We start from the raw sequence: 14,616 nt of genomic DNA on the forward strand, positions 1-14,616 counted from the left end.
GTAGGATTTATGTCAGAATCAAGACAGAGAGACCGTAATTAGACTACAATGAACTTTGTAGCCCAGAAATAATTAAAATGTGTTAATAATGGAAAATATTTTAAATTGCACCTCAGTCAACTTTCTTTTTCTGAGCGTGATTAACAAGGTGTGCATAATTATTTTTCAGCCTCTTGGAGCACTGCAGGAAGCACAAATACCTCGCCAAGACAGGAGAAACTTTTGTAAAACTCGTGGTGCGCCTGATGGAAAGACTCCTGGATTATAGAACCATCATGCATGATGAGAACAAAGAAAATCGCATGAGCTGTACTGTCAACGTGCTGGTGAGTGAAATGCAAGTTAATTAAATATCCAATCTTCACAGTGAGGCAGAAACTGAACCAGGAAGTTCAAAAGCCTTATGCCAGCTGGCCTCAGAGCTTTCCGAGGCAGAACGGAGCTTCCTCTGCTTGTTTCCTTGTCTGTTGTGGGGAAAGGAAAATGAAGAAGTGTTTTGCAGCTCCACTGTAAACAAGTCTATAAAATCATCTCCCCCCTGGGAGTTTCCAGGTTGTCCTTCCTGTGGCTGAGAATGGTGAGCAATTCTCTTTTGTCACCAGGGTGGCACCCTCGTTTATTCTAAGTCCCAATTATAAGGTTTCATCATTAGGAGATTGCAAGCATGTCCTGTAGTGGGTTGAATGGTTGGCCCCAAAAAGGTAGGTCTCACTCTCAATCCTCAGAACCTGTGAATGTGATTGTATTGGGACAGAAAGGCTCCTTGCAGATGTGATTTACTTAAGGGTCTTGAGATGAGATCATCCTGAATTACTATCCAAGTGGGCCCTAAATCCAATAACAAGTGTGAGAGACAGAAAGGGAGATGCACAGAAGACCAAGAGAAGATGCAGGTAGAGAACAAAGTGATGGACCACCAGTCAAGGGGCACTTAGAGCCACCAAAAGCGAGGAGAGGCACGGTAGGATTCTCGCCTGGAGCCTTTAGTGGGAGGGCAGCCCTGCTGACGCCTTGATTTCAGACTCTGGCCTCCAGAACTATGAGAGAATATATATCATTTTAAGCCACTAGATTTCCAGTTTTTTGTTAGAGTATCCACAAGGAACTAGCTCATGGCCACATGGAGAGCAGAGAGCTTGGGGAAACTTGGCTGCTGCCATCCACAGGCCTCTTGCATACCTGCTGTCACTGTGACATGGCCAGGTCCTACAGACACCCGCTTCCTGATAGAGTTGTGGTGTAATGATTTCAGGACACTGCTTTCAGGAAGCTTATGACAAGCTCAACCAAAGTGAGTGGTTGGCAAAGCTCATCATTGTGGGGAGCCACATGACGCCCACATCTAGCGTCAGAGCTCTCTGACTCTCTCTGCATCCTCCTCCTCTGCCACTCCCACAAGGAGCCAGAAAAGCAGACTCTTGGCCCTGAGAGGGCCTTCCTCAATTTCCCCTGCCTATCCCAGGGCAGGAATGCAAGAAAACACTACTTCTGCTTCATGCTACTTACTTCACTTCTATAGACTTTGTATATCACCGTCTGGTCATTAGATGACACAGAGATGCTCTGCCTTTACTTCGAAACCCCTCATCGGAATGGACTTATAGGCACTCTGAGCTCATGAAAATGGACCAAGGGGAATATGACCTGTCATTCATTCTTTAGAAAAGCACCAGAGATGCAGGGAGTTTAAATGCAAAAGGGGCTACTTTCATCTTCCATCCAGTTTAGTCTCAATACTGCCTTTATGCTTGACATGAGGACCTGACAGCTGAAAGCTCATGAGCCATCTAAGCCCCTGCCTTCTGTGGACAGGCGACTGTTTTGATGAATGATAAACACCATCTATAGCAAGTTTTTTGTTTTGTTTTTTTTTTTCCTTAAAATGGGGGACTTCTGGTTTCTTGTGTAAAAGGACTTTGGACTCTTCTCCATAAGAAAAAACCCGGAAAACCAAAAACCAACAACTCTTCTTAGATCCATCTTCTCAGATCTACTGGAAAAACCGCTGCACCCCAAATCAGAGAGACAAGAGGATACAGTGATTCACAGCTTACTGGAGCAGAAGCCCAAGAGCAAAAAACCACCACTGGAGCTTGAACTAGATTAGATTCCTCTTACCCGGTGTATCATGCCCACTGTCAGCATAAAATTACAAGGCATACTGAAGGCAAAAGACACAGTTTGAAGATTTAGAGCAAGCATCGGAGCCAGCTCCGGCTCAGATATCACAGAAGTTCTGGAATTTTCAGAGTGGGAATTTAAAATAACTGTGATTAATATGTTAAGAGCTCTAATGGAAAAAGTAGATGTATGCAAAAATAGATGAGTACTATAAGCCAAAAGAAGCTAGAAATCCAAAACACTGTAACAGAATAAAGAGTGTCTTTGGTCTCATTAATAGACTGGACAGAGCCAGTGAAAGAATCTGTGAGCTTGAAAGATCTAAATATGTTCGCATGTGTGCCTTAAGGGTCGTGAGCAACTGTAAGTAATATTGGCTTCTGGCTTCTGTCCATGAGCTCTGCCCTGGGTGAGGGTGAGGGCCCCAATCTTTTGCCCAGGAATGCCCTAGCCCTTGCTGCATTGTCTTCCTGCATTCTCGCCCCTGTTCAGAGGAATTTACTTTTGTGATGCTAATATGGTTAATATGAAATGGAAATCAATATTTTTTTCTGTGGGAGAGAAATGGAAACCTTTTAAAAATCATTTCCTTCTATGGACACACTTTTTTAGTGCTCTCTCTGACTTTTAAGGGGATCTATGAAGCTGATTTGTGTCCAGAGGGGAGAATTATTATTACGTTTATTCGCTTTCCAACTTTGATGATTGAGAATACTATTTCTTTTTTTTTTTTAAGTAAGATCTCTCTTGTTCACCAGGGCATGCAACCTAGTGGAGATGTGTTCTGAATGTGGCCTTTTATCATAAGAACCCAGGGTCAGAAAATCAGCTCCTGAAATGCCACCTGCAGTCACAGTTTCTGATGTTAACCTGTGTTCCTCTGTCATACGGAGCCTCACTGAGTACCTACCTGTTGTTACTGCTCTCAGCAGGAGCCAGGCTTTAACCAAGAAATACTCCCAGGATTCCTGAGATTATCTGACTTCATTAACCTCTTTGAACTTGGAACATCCTGCATCATTCCATAAAGAGTCAGATGTTCCATTCTTAACCATTTCCTGGGGATCAGAAGATGGATCCCAAACCGTCACAAATCTTTCATTTAAAAAGTAAAATAGATCTGCGATTAAAGAGGAATAAGAAAAGTGGGGTTCTTCTACAGACAGATGTTCTGTGTCTTAATATTCACTACCCAGTTCACATACCATCACATAAATAAAAACATAAATGTGTTTTTAATCTCCTAGCCCATTTTCACCTTTTCTCCTGGTACTTTCTTATGAAACAAATAGAGTTTCATAGAGATGAATATGTATATCCATCTCTCAATGAATATAGACATATAAGCATACTTTAGTGATATATAAAATGCACTCAGTTTATCACTAACCTTGAAATCCTAAAGCTAACAAATAGAATAAAGAACATAGGATTTATTGATGCCCTTTACGTCCATTGCCAAATTTCCTTTAGAACCAGTGCTATTATTGTTGTTGTTGTTGTTTTAATGGAATTAGTGGAACATTCCAAATTGTGTGGATTTATTAATGTGTTACTGTTCCTTACATTCTATACAAAAAATAAGAAATAAACAGTCACTCTCTCTACCGACCTAAGTCCCCTACACGTACCAACCCCTGAAGCACATCTGGATTACACTGGATCCTAGTTGCCACTGGACCAGAATCCACATTTGTGATTACGTAGAATTTCATTGTAACCTCATAATCGTGCAGTCTTTCATGACTGGTTGGTAATTTTGTTGTGTGTCACCACGTTTGTCTACACAGTCTTCCAGATAGCCCTCTCAGACCAATAGACTCATTGCTATTTTATAGACTTGAGTCACTTTTTTCATGGCCCCTTTATAAGACTAATTAAGGTGGTTCTCAGAAGAATTCTATAAATCTCAGTATTTGCTATCATCATGAAGGAATACAGAACTGGAATCTAATGCAAATGTATAAGTTTTGGAAGATTGGCATGCAGTGGTGCATTAGCGTTGGGGGGGGTCTAGTTCCGAAAGTGTTGCAGAGATCCACAGAGATCCGCAGAGATCCATAGAGCTTGAGCCTGGTACAGGCGGCAGCACTGGGTGCAGAAGAGACGTGAGAGAGGAGATGCGGGGGAGGGGGAGGCGGCACTGCCTGCAGAGCCCAGAAGTGGAGCGCCAGAACAACATGAACTTTTACGTAAGAAACCCACAGTTTTATATAGAAACTGGGGTTTGAGATGAGCGTCCTTCAGTTCTAGAGAGGTTTTGAAGTCCTAGGAAGGGAACAGAGCTAAGCTCAGGCAGGGAATAGAAGACATTTCCATATCCATAAGAGAGGAATAAAGGTCGCATGATATCCCTATTGTGAAATTGTAAAGGAAAATGATCAGAAGCTTGGAGAAGGATTAAAAATACGAGTGCAAAATAGGATGGCATGAAAATTGTAGCTTGTAAATACTGGTGAGTTAGAGCTGGAAGTGAAGGGCTCATCCTCTACCTTTGATGCGGATTCTCTTTGTTAAGTCCCCCTGAGTTGTCAGCTGAAAATATCCTCATTACTGAGCCATAGCATATGAACCAGAGGACATTAAAACCTCAGATGCAGCAAAATATGAAAATCCTGGAGCATTTTCTAAAGGTGCCCCCCTCTTACTTTCTGTATTTATTTATCACTTCCTTTCAGAGAGATCAGTTTCGGAAACTGTCCTTTTTTTTTTTTTTTTTCCTAATGAAACGAAACAACTTATTCCTTCTTGTGGGATAATTGGAGTCCTTGATAGTGGTGGTATTCCTATTATCTCAGGCCCTAATCCCAGAGTCCTCACGTGGTACTCAGGTGCTAAATTTCACAGTGAAAGTGGCTACGGTGAGGCCTGCCATTCTTTTGACCTGGTGAGGCGATTGTTCTGCACCTTTTTGGGGCACCGTGTCTGATAAAGATTTTAAAGTGTTCATAGAGATGTTGACATTTAAGAAATACCATTTTGATAGAAATGTTCATGCTCAGCCAGGAGATATTTTACAATATGTAGAAATAGCCCATTGCTTCTAGCCTGCTAATTAATCTCTCTTCATCGGTGCTGGTACAGAAAGTGCTTTCAAGTGGCAGCCAGTTTCTTTAGTATCATTTATAAAGTCTTTCTATCTGGAACAGCGTCATCCAATAGAAACCTCTGTGATGCTAGAAACGTTCTATATCTACATGGTTCAGTACAGTAACACTAGCCCCACGTGTCTACTGAGCACTCAGAGTCTGGCCAGCATAGCAGAGAGAGCCTGGAAACACAGGAAAATGGAAACACAACAGTCCAGAGCCTTTGGGCTGCAGCAAAGGCCGTCCTAAAAGGGAAGTATCTAGCAGTACAGGCCTTTCTCAAGAAGCAAGAAAAGTCTCAAATACACAACTTAACCTTATACCTGAAGAAGCTGGAAAAAGAACAGCAAATAAAGCCTAAATCCACCAGGAGAAGGAAAATATTAAAGATAAGAGCAGAAATCAATGCTATAGAAATTGAAAAAAAAAAAAAAAAAGAGCAGTAGGACAGAGCAATGAAACTAGGGAGCTGGTTCTTTGAAGGAATTAACAAGATTGATAAACCTTTCACCAGACTTATCGAAAGAAAAAGAGAAAGGACCCAAATAAAGTCATGAATAAAAGAGGAACAATCTCTACCAACACTGCAGGAATACAAACAATTATAAGAGAATACTATGAGCAATTGTATGCCAACAAATTAGGCAATCTGAAAAAAAGTGGATAAATTCCTGGAAGCACATAAACTACCAAAACTGAAGCAGGAAGAAACAGAAAATCTGAATAGACCTGTAACCAGCAAAGAAATTGAATCAGTCATCAATAATCTCCCAACAAACAAGAGTCCAATGTAGGATGGCTTTCCAGGGGAAGTGAATGTTTAAGTTTATTTAATTTTTTTTGAAGATTCGTTTATTTTATTTGAGAGAGAGAGAGGTGGGGAGAGAGAGAGAACCAGAGAATCTCAAGCAGATTCCTTGCAGAGCTGGGACCCTGAGATCATGACCCAAGCCAAAATCACGAGTTGGATATTTAACCGACTGAGCCACCTAGGCAGCCCTAACTTTATTTAATTTTAATGAAATTTAATTTACATTTGCACACACGTGGCTGGTGGCTACTGTACTTGCCACCTCAGGTCTAGAATGCCACACTGCCTTCTTGTGCCCCTAGCCGAGGCTGGGCCCAGCGTGTTTCAATTCATGTCGATGACTCTTATTGCCAAATTTGGGATCTTTCATGTTTTTTTCATCTTCTAATGACTTTACATTGATAAGAATGGCTAAGGTGTGATGTCTTTGGAGTAATGCTTTTATTTAGCTAAAGATTGCTGACTTTCAAGTGACAAAAGTAGGTTTTAGTCCTCACAGTGTAGGAAATGGAATCATTAGAATCACCCCCCAAAAAAGGTGAAGACCAGTGTAAGGCTTTGTGCTTTATGTGAATTTATGGTTCTAGACCAAAGAGCTGGATCCCTTTGGGTGTGTGACCCAAATGGAAGAACCATGAGTGTTTAGTGCTCACATGATCCCTTTTGTAGAACAGGTTTCTTAAAACAGTGTTATGATTTGATTTTTCAGAATTTCTACAAAGAAATTGAAAGAGAAGAAATGTACATAAGGTATGTAGGCATCATGCTTATCCGTACCCCCTGCACGTTTATTATAATTGCTGTTTGTCAAGTCTATGCTAACAAATGTTTTGTGGCCACAGGGGTTTATCTTGTAAGAACAGTGAATCCTAGAGGTTGAGTTTTATATATTCTGACTCCTTGGGCAAATGCCAATGCAGACATTTTGAGGGTCATATTTAGCCAAACTAGAGCAAAGCCATAAATAATTATTTCACAGGGTTTTTGTATCTCGATGGACTCATGTGGCCCTTCCATAAAAGAGACAACAGCACAATTTTCATGTTTTACATTAATCCATATGATCAAATGAGAAATCAGTTTTAATTTTATCAGAAATAAACAATAGTATAATTTTTCAGCCTATTCTTCCTTTAACTGACATTATATTATGATATTTTATATTGTCTGACTGGATTTTTCTCCTTCACTTGCCTTTTCCTCTAGAGGTGGGCTGTGATGGATGCCCTCTCTCTCGGTCACTTCCAGAGGCCAATGTGAACATTTAGCAAGATTATAACAGCAGAATAGAATAAGGATATGTCCACATGGGTTGGTGTTTAATGATGTGTTTATTACATCAAGCTTGATTTTCTAACTTGATTTCCAAGAATTTTTTTACTTTCTCCTTTATAAAAATATATCATATAAATGTAATAAACTTTTGGGAAAGCAACCAGATTCCTTTAGCCAATATGTAGTTTGCTTTATATTAAAAAGCAATCTTTATATCTCTATGGCAGAGAAATTCTTTTGATCACATTCACTATGGTCATTGGACCTCTTTATTTTTATGGATTTGTATTTTTATGGATTTGGGGGGTGTGTGCATTTGGATTCAATAGAAATGTAAGAAATCACAACCCAACCTCGTGATCTCATTTCAAATGTAAGAAGAAAACTCTGGAAAGGGGAAAAGGAATGAGAGACCCTTGAAGTACAATTCTGCCTTCTTGGACCATCTTTGTTTTCATCCTGAAAAGGGGAAGACTTAAAATTATTTTACCAAATATTGTATATTATTCTTGTTGGTTTTCCTTAGTGCTTTCTGCACCAAACGTATATGAGGCATTGGGAATTGTGAACATTGTGAAGAGAATGTGTAGATAAGATTTACTGTTGAAGGTAGATATTAGCTCTTGCAATCCTTAACACAAATTATTTGTGGATGTCTTAAGAGCCTCACTGTGTTTTGTCACCTCAGGTACCTATACAAGCTGTGTGACCTCCACAGAGAGTGTGACAACTACACAGAGGCGGCCTACACCTTGCTTCTCCATGCAAAGCTTCTGAAGGTAATAGAAATTACTGCACACTTTTATGATTCCATTGTTACAAAGTGTAAGATGATCTAAATTTTATTTTTCCATGATAAATTTTAGTAAACCTATAATTTAAGATCTTGCGGATTTTGAGTAAATGCAATGACCTAAACAAAGATATATAGAAGGTCATTTGATGACAGACTTGGCCCTACTGAATGCAGATTTAACAAGACGTCCTAGCAAATTATCACTGAGCATCATCAACACCCATCATTGGGTTGTAGGCTAGCAAAGACTTAAGAGGTTCTACAGGTCCTTATTCATGCCAGCAGGACTCAGTAGTAGAGGATAATATCATCGGTAAAAGGGATTTCTGTGGTAGACAGCTAAGGGATAGGATGAGATATATCCCTACTATCTTAGCCAAGAGTTCACACTGAGATCTTCTGTTAGTCCATCAGTTCATGTGAGACCTTGCATTTGGTTCTCCTGGAGCGTTGCCCCTGAACACAGGTCTGGCATGACAACTTTCAGCTCCAGTGATTGTTTTGTTGTGCACATATCTTTTGACATTGGCTTGTTTGTTTGTTTGCAGTAATAGACTCATACTCTTCCCTCCTATCCAATTCTAGCCCAGTTAATTCTACAGAATAAGCCCTCAGTATATACCTGTGTGGATGGATGGATGGATGGATGGATGGATGGATGGATGGATGGATGAATGGATGGATGGTTGGATGGATCAAAGAATGAAAGTGTGCATGTGTGAGTGGGTGGATATATGGATGATGAATGGATAGGTGGAAGTGTAGGTGGCTAGATGGATAGATGTGTGTAGATGGATGGAAGGATGGAAGTGTAGGTGGGTAGGTGGATAGACAGGCGGATGGATGGATGGATAAGTGGATGGGTAAATAGGTTTATCCAAATGTGTAGATGGCTGGGTAGGTGGGCAGATGGATGAAGGAGTGGATGGATGAAGAAGCTGCTATACAACCTCTAGTTGTACGTTTTAAAACTTTAGCTAATCATTAGATCACCTTTCCCATTGTATCCTTATAAAAAATTGAAAAGTTATAAACTAGAGAAACAAGAACAGTTAAGAGAATTAGAATTTAGTTGAGTGACCCAGCATAAAGACCACTCATTCAAGGAATCCTGTTTTCAAAATCAAGCCAGCCCCTTGAGCACCAAAAACTGAATGAAAGAAAACCAGTAAAGACTACATTAAAATGAGCATTAAGCAATGTCTGTGGGTGATGAGAAGCATTAAGGAGAACACTGTTAGGAGTAAAACTCCAGCAAGATTCTTCCAGCCTTTGGCCCAACTCCAAAATCTCCAGTATCTCTTAATGCTACCAATGTACCCAAGCTGCTATAGAGACATTGGAGTATGGACATTTACCTTTGTGTGAAAACAGAAGGGTCCATTACAGAAAAAACAGGAAGAGGCTCAAACTGGGGCCTCATCAGTAGACCCCCTTTGGCTTCACACCACAGAAAGCTCTCCCAAGGAATGTGATTTATGACAGAGATTTACTTTGGCACACCTGACACAAGCCATACTGCTAGGAACTCTAATGGCGTTCATTTGTTAGAAACCCAAATTTCAGTAATAAGGCATTTTTGCAAATGTGGAGGTATTTGTTGTCACCGGGGAAATTAAAATGGGGTTGACAAAGTGCTTACTCACCCTCACTCTCTCATAGTACATACACGTTTAATTGAGCACAGATGGGGCGTGTTTCATATCCCAAGTCGGTAGGCCCGAATGCATTATCTTTTCCACTGGGAAAAGATAAAGTTTAACTGAATTTTCCAGTTAAATGGCGAATGCTCCATAATTTCTCTCCATGTCTTTTACACCATGACGTTTCACAATTTTTCCTAAATACGTTTTGATATTGCATTCACCGTGAACTCATGCTGGTTAATCAACTTATGAAAGGATTATTTGTATTGTTATGAAAATTGTTCTTCAATGTGACAAATATATTCTTGTTCATTAAAAATTCTCAAATATAGTCGTTTTTAGTTATTTTGTCAAAAACAAGAATTGAAAACGTTAGCCTTGAGCCCTTGTAATCAAGTAAAATCGTTTGAGTGTTTAAGTGGAAGGTGTAGAGGGATTTTTACTTCCCTAGTCAATATTTTTTAAGTGATTTTAAACTCCAAGGACGTTATTTGAGATCTGAACTTTCTTATTTATTTGATTTTTAGTTACAGGCCAGAATCACCTAAAATTTTTACATTTATCCCCCATGAAGGTAGAAATCTAGCTATGCCATGAGAACTCCATAATTAATCATTTTGTAACAACTGGTTGTAGTCAGGATCACAAGTCTAAGTTTAAGAGGAACCTGCAAGGCGTGACTGGTATGTGAGATCTGTGTATCTTCTTTGCTGTTGAATAAAATGTTGAGCACCTCAAAACAGTAGCCAGCACCCCAGGATGCCTCACTTGAGAGAGCTCCAATCGCCTGGCTCATAATTTACCTTAGGAATTATAAGACATTATCAGCAAGCTGACAGTTCTCTGCTTTCCAGAACCTGCTGGGTTTCTCTTCTGTATGAATGTAGGACCAGCTTTGCCTCCCTCTTGTCTTTCCTTCCTCGTGGGGCTTCTGCACGAGGCTTTCCACCCTCATTTCCACACCCCAACAGCCTGTTGACAGCAGCCCTGGTTGTTCCCCAAACCATGGCCTGCATGCGTGTAGGACACACAGGGCTCACTGCGGTGTATTCTGACCAAGGGTGGGCAAGTGGTACCACTGGATGCACCATCACCTGACATTTCTCATGCTTTGCTTTGGTCTCAGTGGTCAGAGGATGTGTGCGCGGCCCACCTCACCCAGCGGGACGGGTACCAGGCGACAACGCAGGGACAGCTGAAAGAACAGCTCTACCAGGAAATCATCCACTACTTCGACAAAGGCAAGGTAAAAAAAAAATGGGGGGGGGGGCGTGTTTTTCATTGTGTTTCTTTATGTGTGCCTCTTTATGTGTGCCTCCCCACAGTGCACATTTTATAACACGTGATGTATGTGGAACCAGAAAGTGGTTACAAATTGTAGATTGGAAGGACTTATGCGTGGTGGTCTACCAGTTGGCACTTCTAGGTAGAAATCCTACCCCAGAACCCTACAGTCTTCCCTTTATATACATGCTCTGGAGGGAAGAACCTAAAAGCACAAGTATGTTACCAGTCCTTGCCTCAGGGAACCGTGTCCGGGACCCTGATTTGGAAGGAGCTTCTGAGCACCGAGAAGGAGTGGATTCATTCCTTTGAGAGTTTCCATTTTTCTACTACCACTGAGAACGGAATCCTGTGGTTAGACAAGGATTGCTCCATTTTGGCGGATTCTAGATTAATTGGCTTCCACAACATTATTTATTCCATTGACTTCTATGGAAAGGAAACCTGCCATCATTTTAATCAGCCAGTAATAGATCTCATCAGTAGTTTGTGTGACTCACATAAGCTGTAACTATTCAGGGGGGGTTGGGGGGAAAGCAAAGGAAAGGAGCTCCTTGAGCTTTGGAATGTTTGAAAATCTGCCACCAGAGTGACTTGGGAGCTCTTTCTGCTGCTTCGTCAGGACTCATAACTCACCTTGGTTACCTGCTCTTTTCTTCACTCTGAGGGAAGTGGCCAGAGAACCCCTGGAGGCGCAGTGTGAGCCCTCTAGGGCTGCTGTAATAAAGCACAGCCAATTGAGTGGTTTTAAATGACAGAAATGGATTCTCTCCCTGTTCTGGAGGCTGTAAGACTGACACCAATGTGTTGCAGGGCCCTGCTTGCTCTGTGAGAATGACAACAGGGAGAATCTGTTCCATTCCGTACCCCTTACCCCCTGGGGTTGCCGGCAGTCCTCTGAGAGCCCTGGCTCCACCTCCACTGAAGCAGGTGGCGTCCGCCCTGTGTATGTCTCCATGTCCAGATTTCTCTGTCCCAAGCCCACTGGTCACTGGATTTACCCAGTCTGCCATGACCTCATCTTTACTCATCATATCCAAAGACCATGTTTCCAAGTAAGGTCATATTCACAGAAACCAGGATTAGGACTTCAACATACGTTGGGGCTGTGGGGGGGGTGGGGGAGGGGGTAGAAGGGAGGGCACAGTTCTCCCAAAACAGCACTTACATGGCCACCTCTTTTGGTGCCTGTCAATATAAACAAAACTCTATTGAAAAGATACTGTGTGTTTTATTCATTCCCTATTGTCCTTGACACAGGACAAAAAATCAAACTATTCAGAAAAGCATGTAGATTGCCCAGAGGCCACTTGGAAATGTCTTATGGATTACACCTTGGATTACACCTGGTCCTGCAGTGGAATGGAATATATTTCTTTATAGCAATGAGACACTTTCACAATTTAGGCCGATTACTAAAATTTTATTAGTTTAGCCGGGGGAACCCTATTTCTCAGCAAACTGCTAGAAGAAATGGGGCTGATTCAGCCATTCCTCGCCCTCTGATGACTTCCTGGCTTACCGTGTTCTGGGCTGTGGGCAGAGCTGGAGGGCCAGACGGCATCGGGGCATCGGGAACGTGTGCCTTTGCTCATGGCCATTCCGGGCTCTCCCAGTGGCAATGATACATCCTCTGGCAGAGTCGGCCCCTCAGACTTCTCCCACCATGTCACCCCTTGTTCCCTCCCATACACCTGTATTTCAGCCACATCGCCCAAATGTGGGGGGCCTCATACACAGCAGCCTTTCCTGCCTCTGCCTAGCTGGCTTCTGCTGCTCCTGCCCTTGGCTGGTTTCTTCCCATCTCAGCTTGAATGTCACCCCTCCTCTGGCCCCCACAGTGTCTTCTACTCCTCCCTATAGCACTTCCCATAGTTTGCAGCCGTAGGTTTGCACATGTAAGGCCTTAGTAGGTTGTCAACGCCGTGAACATAGTGGCCACACATTTTCCTCCTACAACGCATCTAATTCTCAAAACAATGCCTGGCACATAACCCGGTGGGCATTTGTTGGTTGAATGGAGAAATCAGTGAAAGAGTGGATGAATAATCAGCATTTCAGAGTGACTCCTGACACTTGGAAATGCTCATCTATAGCAGGACAGTGGCCTTTAATAAATAATGAATCAAAGAACAGAGGCCTTTTCATTTTTTGCAAAGGCGGCTTTGTATGGGGGGTGGGGAGAATGTGTTCAGTTTAGAACAGAGTGGTTCTCAACTGGGACCCACAGGAGACATGGTTGGCATGATGGGGGCCATGGACTGCCCTGGCATCTAGTGGGCGGAGGCCAGGGATGCTGCTGAACATCCTACAACATATAGAGAGTGACACAGCAAAGAAATATCCAACCCCAAGTGCAATATTGCCAAGGTTGAGAAATCCTGATTTTGAAAAAGCTCAGGTGACAAAGTATTGTAGGCAAAAAGAGGAGTGGGTGGAGAGAACATCCTGTGTTCTGGAGGAGACACAGAGATGGTTATGGTCAAGGGATCAGTCGGCTAACCTGGAGTCCAAAGGAGTACTTGCTAATCACAGGTTAGGAGGGCTGCCTCCACAGTAGCTTTTGGAGTTGTCTTGGCAAAACAGATTGAAAAGCCATTTCTGAGGATTTGTAACTTTTTCCGCAAAATGTTCAAAGAAACAAAGTCCCCTCATCCCTCTAAAGCTAACTTGGAGAGTGAGCACAGGTGAGCGAGAAAATTCATCAGATGAAATCTGAAGTACTTGGGTGATTAGCTGCGAGGCACAAAAATGTCGTTCTGACATCAACAAGCATGACATTTCCTGGGAAGAAGATAACAGAAGGAAGCAATTACTCATCTCCTCCATCAGGACTGATGGGCAGGAAGATGCTGGAGTTCCAGCCTCCTGACGTCTCAACGAGTCTACACCAGCCGGCACCCAGATGGGTACAGGTTCCGCCACAAAGAGATGCAGCCAAGAAGGGACAGCACATCACCAGCCTGGCCCTTGCACGCCTTGTCCAGAAACGACTCACGTGTTTCTGTTCATGTCATTGGCTAAAGCAAGGAACCAGGCCATAGCGGGCCCCAGTGGAAGTTCCCAGACATGCAGCCCCTCCTATGCCCTATGAGGGCATTTAGGGAGACAAGCGAGCCAGGGTTCTAACGAAGGGCTTGCAAGGCACGTAGAAATGACCTAAGTAGGTGTATGTTCTCAAAAAGATAATATTCATATAAATCCCCCAAATAGTATAGCTCCCTGCAACTGGACATGTGAGAATAGAGATATCTTACAGAACTCAGTGTTGGGCCTTGATCCCCATTTCTCCATAGTCAAATTTCCTTCTTCCATCAGGGCAGGGGCTGGGAACGGTGAGCGCAGCAGGAGGAGATGGGCTCCTGTTCCCTGTGGCTAGGACACTGGAAATCACAGTGAGGTCACAGCAGAAGATATCAGAGTTGGGCACTTTGTGCCAGAAGTAGGATCACTTTCATTTAGGAAATAAGACTGCGACACGGGTGTCCCTGCCAGTTCTGGGTATATGCAGTATTTGAGAAAGAACATCTTCTCTGCCTTTTCTGAATACAATGGAGTAAGACAAGTGGCTATGCTCATTGCTGCAGATCACCA

The 14,616-nt window shown here is 42.4% G+C and overlaps 1 protein-coding gene across 2 annotated transcripts in view; it reads left to right on the forward strand.

The window, feature by feature from the left end:
- DOCK1 (dedicator of cytokinesis 1) overlaps positions 1–14,616 on the forward strand; it is a 493,779-nt gene that overhangs the window by 429,208 nt on the left and 49,955 nt on the right. For both annotated transcript variants that reach the window (XM_038579104.1, XM_038579105.1), the window contains exons 35-38: positions 170–326; positions 6,731–6,771; positions 7,985–8,075; positions 10,865–10,984. In XM_038579104.1, coding sequence (XP_038435032.1) covers positions 170–326; positions 6,731–6,771; positions 7,985–8,075; positions 10,865–10,984 — 409 coding nt within the window. The remainder of the gene's footprint in view (positions 1–169; positions 327–6,730; positions 6,772–7,984; positions 8,076–10,864; positions 10,985–14,616) is intronic.

This window comes from Canis lupus, chromosome 28 (assembly GCF_011100685.1).
Source record: "Canis lupus familiaris isolate Mischka breed German Shepherd chromosome 28, alternate assembly UU_Cfam_GSD_1.0, whole genome shotgun sequence".
Lineage (NCBI taxonomy): Eukaryota > Metazoa > Chordata > Mammalia > Carnivora > Canidae > Canis > Canis lupus.